General features: G+C 23.6%; 1 protein-coding gene across 1 annotated transcript in view; it reads left to right on the top strand.

Annotated features, from left to right (window-relative positions):
* The window catches only part of LOC134837606 (uncharacterized), an 83,575-nt gene that overhangs the window by 66,259 nt on the left and 2,868 nt on the right, over window positions 1-14,448 (top strand). Inside the window, exons 4-6 of the mRNA XM_063852989.1 lie at window positions 1,439-1,999; window positions 13,314-13,462; window positions 13,525-13,763. Of these exons, the coding sequence (XP_063709059.1) occupies window positions 1,530-1,999; window positions 13,314-13,462; window positions 13,525-13,763 (858 nt within the window). The 5' untranslated portion in view covers window positions 1,439-1,529. The remainder of the gene's footprint in view (window positions 1-1,438; window positions 2,000-13,313; window positions 13,463-13,524; window positions 13,764-14,448) is intronic.

Below are 14,448 nucleotides of genomic sequence, written 5' to 3' on the forward strand. Positions count from 1 at the left end.
GTCTATTTATATTTTTTAAACCATTAAATTATTTAAAATTTTTCAACCACGTGATCTATTTAATTTTTTTCAACCACGTGGTCTATTTATTTTTTTTGAACCACGTGATCTATTTAATTTTTTGAACCACGTGATCTATTTAATTTTTTTCAACCACGTGATCTATTTAATTTTTTTGAACCACATGATCTATTTAATTTTTTTGAACCACGTGGTCTATTTATATTTTTTAAGCCATTAAATTATTTAAAATTTTTCAACCACGTGATCTATTTAATTTTTTTGAACCACGTGGTCTATTTATATTTTTTAAGCCATTAAATTATTAAAAATTTTTCAACCACGTGATCTATTAATTTTTTTTCAACCACGTGATCTACTTAATTTTTTTTGAACCACGTGATCTATTTAATTTTTTTGAACCACATGATCTATTTAAATTTTTGAACCACGTGGTCTATTTATATTTTTTAAACCATTAAATTATTTAAAATTTTTCAACCACGTGATCTATTTAATTTTTTTCAACCACGTGATCTATTTAATTTTTTTCAACCACGTGATCTATTTAATTTTTTTGAACCACATGATCTATTTAATTTTTTTGAACCACGTGGTCTATTTAATTTTTTTAAGCCATTAAATTATTTAAAATTTTTCAACCACGTGATCTATTTAATTTTTTTGAACCACGTGGTCTATTTATATTTTTTAAGCCATTAAATTATTTAAAATTTTTCAACCACGTGATCTATTTAATTTTTTTGAACCACGTGATCTATTTAATTTTTTTGAACCACATGATCTATTTAATTTTTTTGAACCACGTGGTCTATTTATATTTTTTAAACCATTAAATTATTTAAAATTTTTCAACCACGTGATCTATTTAATTTTTTTCAACCACGTGATCTATTTAATTTTTTTCAACCACGTGATCTATTTAATTTTTTTGAACCACGTGGTCTATTTATATTTTTTAAGCCATTAAATTATTTAAATTTTTTCAACCACGTGATCTATTCAATTTTTTTCAACCACGTGATCTATTTAAATTTTTGGAACCACGTGATTTATTTATTTTTTTTGAACCACGTGATCTATTTAATTTTTTTGAACCACGTGGGTTTTTAATTTTTTTCAAAGCCATGTGGTTCATTTAAATTTTTTTAACCACGTGGTCTATTTGATTTTTTTTAACTACGTGGTTTATTAAAAATTTTAAAAATATGACTAGATATTTTTTGTTTTGAAACGCGTTAAAAATTTAATCAAAAAGAGGATTCCGAGTGTTAATTTGATTACTCTTGATTTTATAGCTGCAAACAAAAAAAAAGTTTAAAAAAATCCCATTTAAAAAGTTTTAATTTTTTCCCTGATACTTTTCAACAAAAGAAACTTATTTTAATCACAAAACTTTTTTTTCACATCGTTTCAGGTTTCAATGTAACCGATTACCGTTCAACACATGCAACAAGAGTAGCTTTAAACAAACACAAAAAAATACAAAAATAAATGTTATAAAAAAAATGTCGATAATGGCACATCGATTTGGCAACCGGGACGCTGGCGAAGAGTCCTCGGACCAGGAAGATTTAGTCGATGCCTCGGGCGGATCCGAGCTCGATGACGAGGTAACTGACATGGATGAGATGCAATTTGCTTATTGCAAAACAGACGCGCCCTTTCTGAATCCCGTTGATCCGGTTGGCGAGAATAGCAGCACGCGCACCACAACAACAAAAATCGAGACAAAAGTTAAGCTGATAATGCTCGGCGTTGGGTTGTTGCTGCTCATCAGCACGTTCATATTGCTCTTTTTGCATCCGTTGTACATGAAACAACTCGAGTTAGGGGGTAGCGATAAGTTTAATGCGTTCGGATCGCTCTTTTTCATCTCGACAATTGTCACGGCGTTGCTCGTGTGTGCCACTGCAACGTGTAACTGGTTGTTCAAGTGGAAGTTGAGGACTTTTCAGTTGCCGATTCCAGCAAAGGGGTAAGTAGCAAGGCGTCTCCATTTTTTTCATGTGAGAGTTCATGTTTCTTTAAAAATTTAATAGAATTTTTAGAAATAATTACAAAAACTTATTTTAATACTTAATCATTAAAAAAATTAAAAAAAAATTTTTTTTTTCAAAAAAAAAAAAATAATAATAATAAAATAAATAATTAAAAAATTATTAAATAAAAAAATAATTAATAATTATTTTAAAAAATAATTAAATTTTTTTTAATTGAAACCTCTGTAGATTAATTTTTTTTAATTATTTTTTTTAAATAATTATTCATTATTTTTTTATTTAATAATTTTTTAATTATTTATTTTATTATTATTATTTTTTTTTTAAATTCATTAAAATGATTTGAAAAAGATTAAGTATTAAAATAAGTTTTTGTGTAAAAAATGTGTAAAAAAATATTAAAATAATTGTTTAAAAAAATTTAAAATTTAAATTTTAATTTAAAATTCTAAATTTAAAAAAAAAATTAAAATAATTATTTAAATTAATTAGGTATTAAAAAAAAATTAAAAAAATTAAAAAAATGTGTAAAAAATAAAACAGAATAAATTTATAATTTTTAAAAATAATTATTTAAATAATTCAAAAATTTAATTCTAATATTCATCAAAATAATAAAATTAAAATCTCAAAAATAGCGAACTAAAAAGTATGAAACAAGAAAATCCATAAAAAAGCGCCAAATTGAAAAAAAATGTTTAATAACAAATGCATTTTATTTTTTAGTCTCTGTCAGTATTTTATATCACAAATTAATAAATGACTAATTAATAAATTTAATTTCATTAAATTTTTATTTTTCTTTTAAATTTCATAAATTTTTTAAATCAAATTAAAATTTTTAAGCTTATAAATGTAAAAAAAAAATTAAAGTTCATTTTAGCTTAAATTGGCTCGATTCTTATGAAATATACGAGAGAATAAAATACCTTTGGCAACCAAAAATAGTTGAAAAATTTATCAAAACACGTGCGCCGTTACACTCAAAATCACTTGAACAAACTTTCAGGCGACACACACCAACAAATATTTGTTTCTAACTTAATTGCATTCCGTTACAACATCGAGCCAGAGCTGCATGTGCCTTGCAGTGTTGCGATAACATTGTGTGTCATGTTGCGTTATAAGTTGCACGAAATACGGAAAAATATTTACAGCGACAAAAATGATTTAAAATATATATTTTGCAGCATTTGCTGCTTTGTTGTTGTTGTTGTTATTGCAAGTTCGTTCAACAAGGGTAGAAACAAAGTGAATAACAAATATTGACACATTGAATCCTGTTTATATAATTGAGGCTTTGCTCGAGCATGTTCTTTGGTACCGTCAAGCCCCTTTTTCGAGCTATTTTTGTTGCGTTCATGGCAGGCAGGAAATCAGTTGATCTAAATGAAAAATGAACGGTGTATAAAAGGGCTTTAAAAACGTGTATTTTGCCAAAGTATCAAAGGAATTGGAGATAAAAGCAACGTGCAAATGTATGATTTATGAAATTTTGCAAAATCGATTGAAAATGTTTGATGATGAAAGTTAAAAGCTTTCAAATGACTTTGTTGCAAAGCCGAAACTGAAAATTTTTTATTATTTTAATTTTAATTTTAATTTTAATTTTAATTTTAATTTTAATTTTAATTTTAATTTTAATTTTAATTTTAATTTTAATTTTAATTTTAATTTTAATTTTAATTTTAATTTTAATTTTAATTTTAATTTTAATTTTAATTTTAATTTTAATTTTAATTTTAATTTTAATTTTAATTTTAATTTTAATTTTAATTTTAATTTTAATTTTAATTTTAATTTTAATTTTAATTTTAATTTTAATTTTAATTTTAATTTTAATTTTAATTTTAATTTTAATTTTAATTTTAATTTTAATTTTAATTTTAATTTTAATTTTAATTTTAATTTTAATTTTAATTTTAATTTTAATTTTAATTTTAATTTTAATTTTAATTTTAATTTTAATTTTAATTTTAATTTTAATTTTAATTTTAATTTTAATTTTAATTTTAATTTTAATTTTAATTTTAATTTTAATTTTAATTTTAATTTTAATTTTAATTTTAATTTTAATTTTAATTTTAATTTTAATTTTAATTTTAATTTTAATTTTAATTTTAATTTTAATTTTAATTTTAATTTTAATTTTAATTTTAATTTTAATTTTAATTTTAATTTTAATTTTAATTTTAATTTTAATTTTAATTTTAATTTTAATTTTAATTTTAATTTTAATTTTAATTTTAATTTTAATTTTAATTTTAATTTTAATTTTAATTTTAATTTTAATTTTAATTTTAATTTTAATTTTAATTTTAATTTTAATTTTAATTTTAATTTTAAATTTAATTTTATTTATTTTTAATTTTAATTTTAATTTTAATTTTAATTTTAATTTTAATTTTAATTTTAATTTTAATTTTAATTTTAATTTTAATTTTAATTTTAATTTTAATTTTAATTTTAATTTTAATTTTAATTTTAATTTTAATTTTAATTTTAATTTTAATTTTAATTTTAATTTTAATTTTAATTTTAATTTTAATTTTAATTTTAATTTTAATTTTAATTTTAATTTTAATTTTAATTTTAATTTTAATTTTAATTTTAATTTTAATTTTAATTTTAATTTTAATTTTAATTTTAATTTTAATTTTAATTTTAATTTTAATTTTAATTTTAATTTTAATTTTAATTTTAATTTTAATTTTAATTTTAATTTTAATTTTAATTAATTTTAATTTTAATTTTAATTTTAATTTTAATTTTAATTTTAATTTTAATTTTAATTTTAATTTTAATTTTGCCGAACTCTATGACTTCAAGTATATATTAGCTTCGCTACCAATCGCATAAATATTTCACGAAACAAAAAAGGTAATCTAAATCCCTTTCCTAATTCTAATTCCAAAGAAGAGCAAATCCGAAAAAAAAATCTCAAATGACTTAAAAATACATCGCTGACAATTTAAACCACTTACAAACCATTTCTGTTTCGCATTAAAATCCAAAGCTAAATCAACAAAAAAAAAATCTTTTCGTATTTTCCTTTTGTAAAGCTGAAACGTTACTTCTTCTCGTTTTTTTTCCTTCGCATTCAGCGTCTGTATCTGTTTTATTATTATTTTATTTATAATCCTTTTTATCGCAACCCGTTTTCGTCTTGAGCACGAGACGAAGGTAAAAGCAACAAGAAGACGACGACGAAAAAATGTCAGAAATTGTGCTTCTACCCGGAAAATAAAATGATATATATTTCGCAATAATATTACTTTGCTTCTAAATACCCCAAAGGAGACTCGACTCTCATATATCTCGTCTCGTATTATTTTTATTATGATTTTGTTTGTTTAATTTCAAGTACATTACGGGCGAAATTAAATTTTACATTTCCTCTTTCAGTTCATATTTAATAAAAAAAAATGCTTTAGCTGCAAACACGTTTGACACTGAAATTCGCAAACGAGATCAAAAGATTTTTGCCTGAATTTACTTTTTGTCGTTTCATTTTTGAACGAACGAGTGTATGATTTATTTATGTAAAATTCTGTGACTGGAAGGATTTTTTTTCTCTTTTTTCGATAGAAAAATATAAATAAAAAATTGTGACAAAAAATAATGGACTAACAGTGGATTTATTGGTTTTTGGTATGAATTATGGCATTTTCTGTGGTCCGTCATGTTTTTACGAATTGTGTAAATTATTATGTAACTTAACGAGAATGCCTTCGAGGGGATTTGGGAAAATGACTTTTTGAGGACTGGTGACTCAAATGACTTAAAAATACATCGCTGACAATTTAAACCACTTAAATTTCTGTTTCGCATTAAAATCCAAAGCTAAATCAACAAAAAAAAATCTTTTTATTTTCCTTTTGTAAAGCTGAAACGTTACTTCTTCTCATTTTTTTTAAAATCGATTCAGCGTCTGTATGTTTTATTATTATTTTATTTAAATTTTTTATCGCAACCCGTTTTCGTCTTGAGCAAGACGAAGAAAAGCAACAAGGCTTTGACGAAAAAATGTCAGATTTACCCGGAAAATAAAATGATATATATTTCGCAATAATATTACTTTGCTTCTAAATACCCCAAAGGAGACTTCTCATATTCTCGTCTCGTATTTTTTTATTATGATTTGATTAAAAATTTCAAGTAGCCGGGCGAAATTAAATTTTACATTTCCTCTTTCAGTTCATATTTAATAAAAAAATGCTTTTGCTGCAAACACGTTTAACACTGAAATTTGCAAACGAGATCAAAAGATTTTTGCCTGAATTTATTTTTTGTCGTGTCATTTTTGAACGAACGAGTGTATGATTTATTTATGTAAAATACTGTGACTGGAAGGTTTTTTTTCCTCTTTTTTCGATAGAAAAATATAAATAAAAAATTGTGACAAAAAATAATGGACTAACAGTGGATTTATTGGTTTTTGGTATGAATTATGGCATTTTCTGTGGACACAGTTTTTGATTTGATTTGGTTTTCAAAAAAAACTATGTCAAAGAAAAAAATTTTTTTCAGTTTCGCAGTTTTTAGTTATAAAATGATTAAAAATGATAAATTAGAGCCCTTTGACAAATTTTTATCCATTTGGAGCAAGATTTGACAAAAATTGCTTTGACACAGTTTTTGATTTAGTTTTTGACATAGTTTTGCTCTTGATTTGGTTTTCAAAGCAAAACTATGTCGAAGAAAAAAATTTTTTTCAGTTTCAATTTTTTGGCAGTTTTTAGTTATAAAATGATTAAAAATGATAAATTAGAGCCCTCTGACAAATTTTTATCCATTTGGAGCAATATTTGACAAAAATGGCTTTGACACAGTTTTTGACACAGTTTTTGATTTAGTTTTCAGTTTCAATTTTTTGGCAGTTTTTAGTTATAAAATGATTAAAAATGATAAATTAGAGCCCTCTGACAAATTTTTATCCATTTGGAGCAAGATTTGACAAAAATTGCTTTGACACAGTTTTTGATTTAGTTTTTGACATAGTTTTGCTCTTGATTTGGTTTTCAAAACAAAACTATGTCAAAGAAAAAAATTTTTTTCAGTTTCAATTTTTTGGCAGTTTTGAGTTATAAAATGATTAAAAATGATAAATTAGAGCCCTCTGACAAATTTTTATCCATTTGGAGCAAGATTTGACAAAAATTGCTTTGACACAGTTTTTGATTTAGTTTTTGACATGTTTTGCTCTTGATTTAGTTTTCAAAACAAAACTATGTCAAAGAAAAAAATTTTTTTCAGTTTCAATTTTTTGGCAGTTTTGAGTTATAAAATGATTAAAAATGATAAATTAGAGCCCTCTGACAAATTTTTATCCATTCGGAGCAAGATTTGACAAAAATGGCTTTGACACAGTTTTTGATTTAGTTTTGCTCTTGATTTAGTTTTCAAAACAAAACTATGTCAAAGAAAAAAATTTTTTTCAGTTTCAATTTTTTTGCAGTTTTTAGTTATAAAATGATTAAAAATGATAAATTAGAGCCCTCTTGATTATACAAGCCTAAAAATCAACATAATTTATAATTATCTTAGTTTCTTTTTAAAATAAAAACTTTTTGAAAGTCAAGTTTATAAACTTTGAATAAGAAAAAATTTCTATAACAATATTTTCAAATTTATTCTTTAAAGTTTCTTAAAATTACAAAAGAACCAAACAAACAAGTTCAAAATACACAAAATTCTGGAAAATAATAATTATTTTGTTTATTTTATTGCAACTCTTCAAACTTTTGTTATTTTTGGTTTCCTTGGAGAACTACCAAAAAATATTCTTCCAAGTTCATTAAAATGCACCAAAAAACCTCTTCTGAGTTTTTACAGAAGAAAAGAAAAACATTTTCAAGTCTTCTCAACATTTTATTCAAAAAAAAAATTAAACCTCTAGTAATTGAAAGAAGCAATGCAAATTATGGCAAAAAGACAGCAAGCAACTTCTTTTGTGAATAATTTGTATTTTTTTTCACTCAGTTTTTATTTTTTGCCATGTAATGATATTTGAGAAGGTTTATTATGAACAAAGTGCCACTGAAAGATAATTTACTCTCTACTCGTTTTTTTTGCATGTCTGCAGACAAAAAAGTGCTTCATGAATTTTACACTGAAAAATTGCCACTTTTTTACAAGGACGTCCTTGTAATTACTTTCTCCTGATGCGTGTCTCTCATGTTTGCCTCTCTCACACTCTTTTGTGACACTTGAAAGGCTTTGCATGTCAACAAATCCTTTGACCCGTTTGATGAAAGTCAATTTAGCTCGGATCAAAAAGTAACAGAATTCGTGGAAGTCAATTTTGTCGACGAAAAATGACGTTAACTAGGCAAATAAAAGAAAAAAAAAATACGAAGACATGCAGAAGTTAAGTTCACTTTTAATTTAATTAAGCATCTGTTATCTCGCAATAATTTATTTCGACAAGATATCAACATCATCGCGCGCACTGCGGCATAGTTGATGCTCAAAAGAGGCAGACACAAGAATTTTAACTGAAAATTAATATTAAATGTCGTTCGCTTCTCTTTTTCTTCTCCTTTTTATTTTTTGGCACAAACAAAAATTGCAAGATAAAAACAGCACAACAACTTTCGACACAAAACATCGCAAAAAAAAGAGAAACATTTTTATCTTCTTCGAAAGTTTGCGTTTAAAATGTCTCGAGACAAGATGAATGTTAAAATTAGTACTAAATTAAAACAATTTATCTTGATTACATACACAAACAAACAAAGTTCAAGTAGACTTCAAATTGAGAGTGAGCGAACGAAAAATAAATAAATAAAAAAAACGACGAGAAAATGAATAAATACAAGAAATCAAGAAAATCGCCCCAGAAGATAAATTGAATGACACACCGTGAGACGAGAAAAAACACAAGTAACAATAAAACTTTTGCTACAAAAACTGATGGAAGTGGAAACAAGTCCCCTGATGACTCGAATGAATTTTCTCATCAACGATATTCGATGCCGCCGACATAAGGATGCACTTTTATTGCAGTGCAGCAGTGTCCTCTTGATCTTCTTTCGACTGTGTGCCACAGATTTTATTTGTGCGCTTGTTCGTGCTCTCATCAAACAAGATTTACAATTCAATTACCGGCGTCAAAGGCGCATTCAATTAATTTTTTGTTCATTTTATTTTGCAGTGAATATCAAAGGTGAGGTATTAAAATTTATCTGCAGTTTTATGAAAAATAAAATAAAATAAATGTGATTTCAGGTTTATTTTAAATAAAAAGTAAAGGAGTACTTTATTTAAATTAAAAGTTATTCAGAATGAATAAATAAAAAAAAAATAGTAACGTTTAAAAAAATTATTTTTCTGATGATGATGATGATTCTTTTTCAAAATATGCTTTTTATAAGTTAATTCAAAATAAATTAATTTATTAATTTTTGAATTAATTTAATTTATTTTTTTCTTGATAAATTTTTTTATTTTTTCTTGATAATTTTTGTTTTTAAAAATTGTAAAAAAAATAAGAAAAATACTGATATTTTTTTTTTAATTTTTCGCTTTTATTGATTGATTGATTTATTTTATTTGAAAAAATAAATAATTTAAATTTAATTTATTTAAATTAAGAAATTTTTAAAATTTAAAAATTAAAAAAAAAATAAATTTTAATTCAAATTTTTTTGAAATATTATTTTTAAAAATATGCGTCATTTAGAAGTTAATTTAAAATCAATTATAATTTTGGGCTTTTTTTTTTAAATTTAAATTAATTAATTTATTTATTAATATTATTAATCAATAAATATTAATAAAGTTTTTGAAATTTTTTATTTTTTTTGAAATTTTTAAATTTTATATTTGCAGCCAAAAAATTTCATTTTTCTGATTTTTAAATATATTTTATTGTTAAACGTATTTTTCAAAAAGTTTTGCTTTTACTATTATTGATTTATTCGGATTTTATTTGAATAAGAAAAATTAAAATTTAATTTTTTTAGATTAAGAAATTTTTAATTTAAAAATAATCTTATTTCAAATATAATGAATAAAATGTTAATTAAAATTTTTTAAATAAAAAAATGCTTGTTTTTTTTCAACATTTTATTTTTTATTTATTTTTTTGCTGTTTTCGGTATTTTTTGGCTTAATTTATTTTATTTAAATAAGAAATATTAAAGTTTATTTTTTTTTTAGATTAAGAAACTTTTAATTTAAAAATAATCTTAATTCAATTCTAATAAATAAAATGTTAATTAATTTTTTTTAAATATTCTGTTTGTTTTCAACACATTTGCACTGAAATTTAATTATTTAGGCTGTTTTCGGTATTTGATGGGTTGAATAAATTTTTTTTAAAAATAAATTATTTTTTTTATTTTAAAAAATTATTTAATTTATCTTATTTTAAAAAAAAAACTATAAAAAAACGAAAAAAATATATTTTTTAAATATTTTAATTTAATTATTAAAATTTTTGCAAAAAATTAAAAAAAACATATTTTAGGCTGAAAAATTTTTAACATTTTTTATTTAAATTTAATTAGAATTAATAATTAAAATTTATTTTTTCTTTTGGTCAAATAAATAATAATTTCATTTTTTAAAATAATTCAAAATATTTTTTTTTCCACATTTTTCATGACAATGTTTTTTTTTAATGCGCCATTTCTGCTGATAAAATTTTAATTTGTTTATTTAAACAACATTAACAAGACAGACTGACAAAAAATAAATAAATACACAAGGACAATAACTCCCAAAAAATTTCGTTAACAAAAAATGAGAATTTTTAATTTGCTTCTTTGTTATTTTTTTATTGTTCGTTGTCCTTTTGAATCCAATTTAAGCGACTTTTCGTACTAAATTTAATCGAGCGACGTCATTTTTTTTTCGAGGGTATTTATAATTGGATTGGAATGATAATGAAGGACATTAAGCTCTTCTTCACAATGCAAAAAGTGACAACGACGGTCATTGTCTGGGCATTTTTATGACATCGATTGTTCTTTCATGAGAGCGATTCAATGGGAAATTTCATTGAACGAGTGACTGAATGAAATTCAAGTGTTGAGCTGATAAAACTTTTAATAAGCGCATTAATTAATCATCTAATGATGTTGCGGAGGAGGAAATTTCATAAAGGAACGATAATAATTAATATTATTTATCTTGGCTGCCTTTCGTTCATTCGTTCAAGTGTCGATCGATTTTCCGTATTATTTTTCATTGAGAAACGAATGTCAACATGTTCGTCTTATCTTTTCATTCGGTGAAATTATTTTTGTTTTGAAAAGTTTTGCATCTGCTCGAGAAATGATGAATTTGCTGTGACACGTGTTTGCGGACCTCCTTTCTGATGTTTTTGTTCTCGTAGCAAAAAGGGATCATAAATCACGTCGGGGAACTTTTGCCCGTAAGCCATACAAATGACCACATCTGTTGATAAAAGATTCAATTGATGACACTTCATTTAAATCGGTATACGGAGATTTTTGTCGTCTATCGATTACTTGTCTCGAGGGGCTCCGACGAAAATGTCATGACATTTTGTATCGACACGAGAAAAAACACGTACGGACAACGTGAGGTGTGGGCCGAAGGATTAATTATTAATTGAGAGTCATTTTGTGTCTTCTGTTACTTGTTGTTGATGTTGCTGCTGTTCTGTTGTTGATGGAGATAAAACACAGATGTCACAAAAAAAGGGAAGATTATGAGAAAAACAAAAGAAAATAATAGCAAGATGTGAAAAAAGTGCCTTTTGTGACTAAATTAGGATTTGAGCGCATTTATCGATGTTTCGATGGTTTAATTTAAAAATTTTTGAAAAAAAAATTTACGCTCTAAATTTAAAAATTTTTTTAAAAAAATGAGGGGGCAAAAGAAAAAAAAATTTTTTTTCAAAAACTTTTCATACAATAAATGAAAAATTTTAAAAACTGGTTTATTGTCAAAAATATTTTAATTGTTTTTAATATTGAGATTTGAAAATTAAAATATATCTCAAAAAAAAAAATTTTGAAAAATAATTTTTAAAAAAAATTTTCAAAAATTAATTTAAAATTACGATTTTTAAAAAAATCTTAAAAATTCTTAATTTAAATTAAAAATTATAAAAAATTAAAAAAAAAAATTTTTTAAAATTTTTTCGACTAAATAATTAAACAAAAAGTTGAAAAATAAAATTTGGAGCGGCCTAAGTCCAATAAAAAATTTGAAAAAAATTTTTTTTTAAATTTAAAAATAAAATTAAAATTTAAAAAATTTTCCTTTTTATATTTTGCAAAATTTCACCAATAATTTTAATTTAAAACAAAAATTAGAGTAAATAGTTAAGTCAAAAATTTTTTTAAATTTAAAAAAAAAATTAAATTTAAAATTTTTTTTAAACAAAATTTAGTTAATTATTGTTTTCAAAAAATTATTAAATTTTTTTTTTAATTTAAAATACTTTTTTTTAAATAATTTCTTTTGTGATTGAAAAAATAAGGTGTTGTTTTAGAGTTTTGGAAAGATTTTTTTTTATTTTTTAACTAATGATAATTTTTTTATTAATTTTACAAACTTTTTTTTTATTTAATTAATTTTTTTAATAAAAAAAAAAATATTTTAAAAATTTTTAATAAATTTAATTTCATTATAAATTTAATTATTTTTTTAATATTTTATTTTTTTATTTAAAATTCAATTAATTTAGTTATTTTTTTTATTAAAATTAAATTAAAAATAAAATTAAATCAAAAATTTGTAAATATTTACTACATTTTACGAAAAACAATTTTTTTTATATTTTCACATCGCTAAAAAATATGTGTTGGTTTTTTTTGAAATGCGTTAAAAAAGTTTCTTTTTTTTCGTTGGGTCATCTTAACTTAATGTTACTTACGTGCGATAAAATATTGCACGACCGACGACATTTTTAACGTAATTTGTCTTCTTCATTTCCTTCACATTTCCGGAGGGTTTTCATTTAAATGAGCAGTTTAACTTTCCCTTTTGTTTTAACGAAAAAATGGAAACGTCTGGTACCTAATTAACTGTGAACGTAAAAATTCTGCTCGTAACGCGAATAATTTATAAATAAACGCCGAAAAAATAAATACTTCATTAAAAGTAACATTATTTTTCATGTGCTCTGTGCGCCATCATTAGCAGAATCTGCTTCGAATGCTTTAAATATTAATTCTAATTATGTGTTCTCTGGTAATTTTCATATAATTCGCAATAATTAATAAAATTTTAACTACCAACTACGCTCACATGTTAATTTCCCGTTTTAATTTGTAACTAAATAAACATTTTTTTTTGTTTTCGTTACAGTTTGTGCATCATTTCGACGTGTTGCGGCTTGGCAGGGACTTTTTGTGCCATCGGCTCGTACAAACGTGTGCCATGTCACTTGCAGGATCCCCTAAAAGGGGCCGCTTTAGTGTATTCGTTAGTGTTTTACTTCTTTTTCTGTCGTAAAGGTGAGATATTGCAGCAATTTTGAGCGTTATTTAGGTTTATGACTTGCGAATTTATCATATAGTTATGGGCCTCCAGCGGATTTTCTCGGCGACAACTGCTGTCGTTGGGTTGTTCATCTCCGTTGATTACGGGCTGTGTGACGAGTTTCGATGTCGAGGGAAGGATATTGTGACGGCAGATACAAAAGTCACGACTGGATGGCAAGATCGAGCGGTTTGGACCTTGATGTATGTTATTGGGATCGCTTTGTGGACACTGCATCTCTCGTTGTTGGAGGGTTATGTGGTGACATTGCCTGGCGTGAGTATTTAAACTTAAATTTTTTAACCGTTTATCCAAGCGGAGTGTTTAAAATTTTCAAAATGTGCACTGGGGTTAAATTTTTTAATTTTCTATTGGGTTGAATAACAAATATGTCTTTGGTATTTCTTGACCCAATGCACATTTTGGAATTTTAACTCTTGAAATTGTCGCTCCAAAATACATTTTTCGCCCCAAAGCATATTTTAAATTTTTATCCCAGAGCAAATTTCTTTGAAATTGTTATCCCAGTGCCCATTCTTACTACTTTTTTGGGCTAAAATTTACCTAAAAATTTTAATTTTTAGTTTTTTTTTTATTTTTAAAATTTAATTTTTACTCGGCCAAAAATTATGATAAATGTGAACTGGGATTACTTCGAAACAAGAAGTCAGGATTTTAACAGGATATTTTTTGACCCTTTGAATTTTTTTTGATTTTTGACTTCATAAATTGTTCCCCCAATGTACATTTTTGAAAGTTTCAGCCCCAAGACATATAATTAAATTTTGCCCCAATGCACATTTTTCTTAATTTTTAACCTTCTTAACATAAAATTCGTTTTAAGAAGAGAATTTTGAATAAATATGCACTGGGCTTAAATTTTTCAAAAGAAAATATAATAATTGAAGACTTTGAATTTGCTCTGGGTATTTTTTGACCCAATGCAAATTTCAAATTTTTT

The sequence above is a fragment of the Culicoides brevitarsis genome, chromosome 1 (genome assembly GCF_036172545.1).
Source record: "Culicoides brevitarsis isolate CSIRO-B50_1 chromosome 1, AGI_CSIRO_Cbre_v1, whole genome shotgun sequence".
Lineage (NCBI taxonomy): Eukaryota > Metazoa > Arthropoda > Insecta > Diptera > Ceratopogonidae > Culicoides > Culicoides brevitarsis.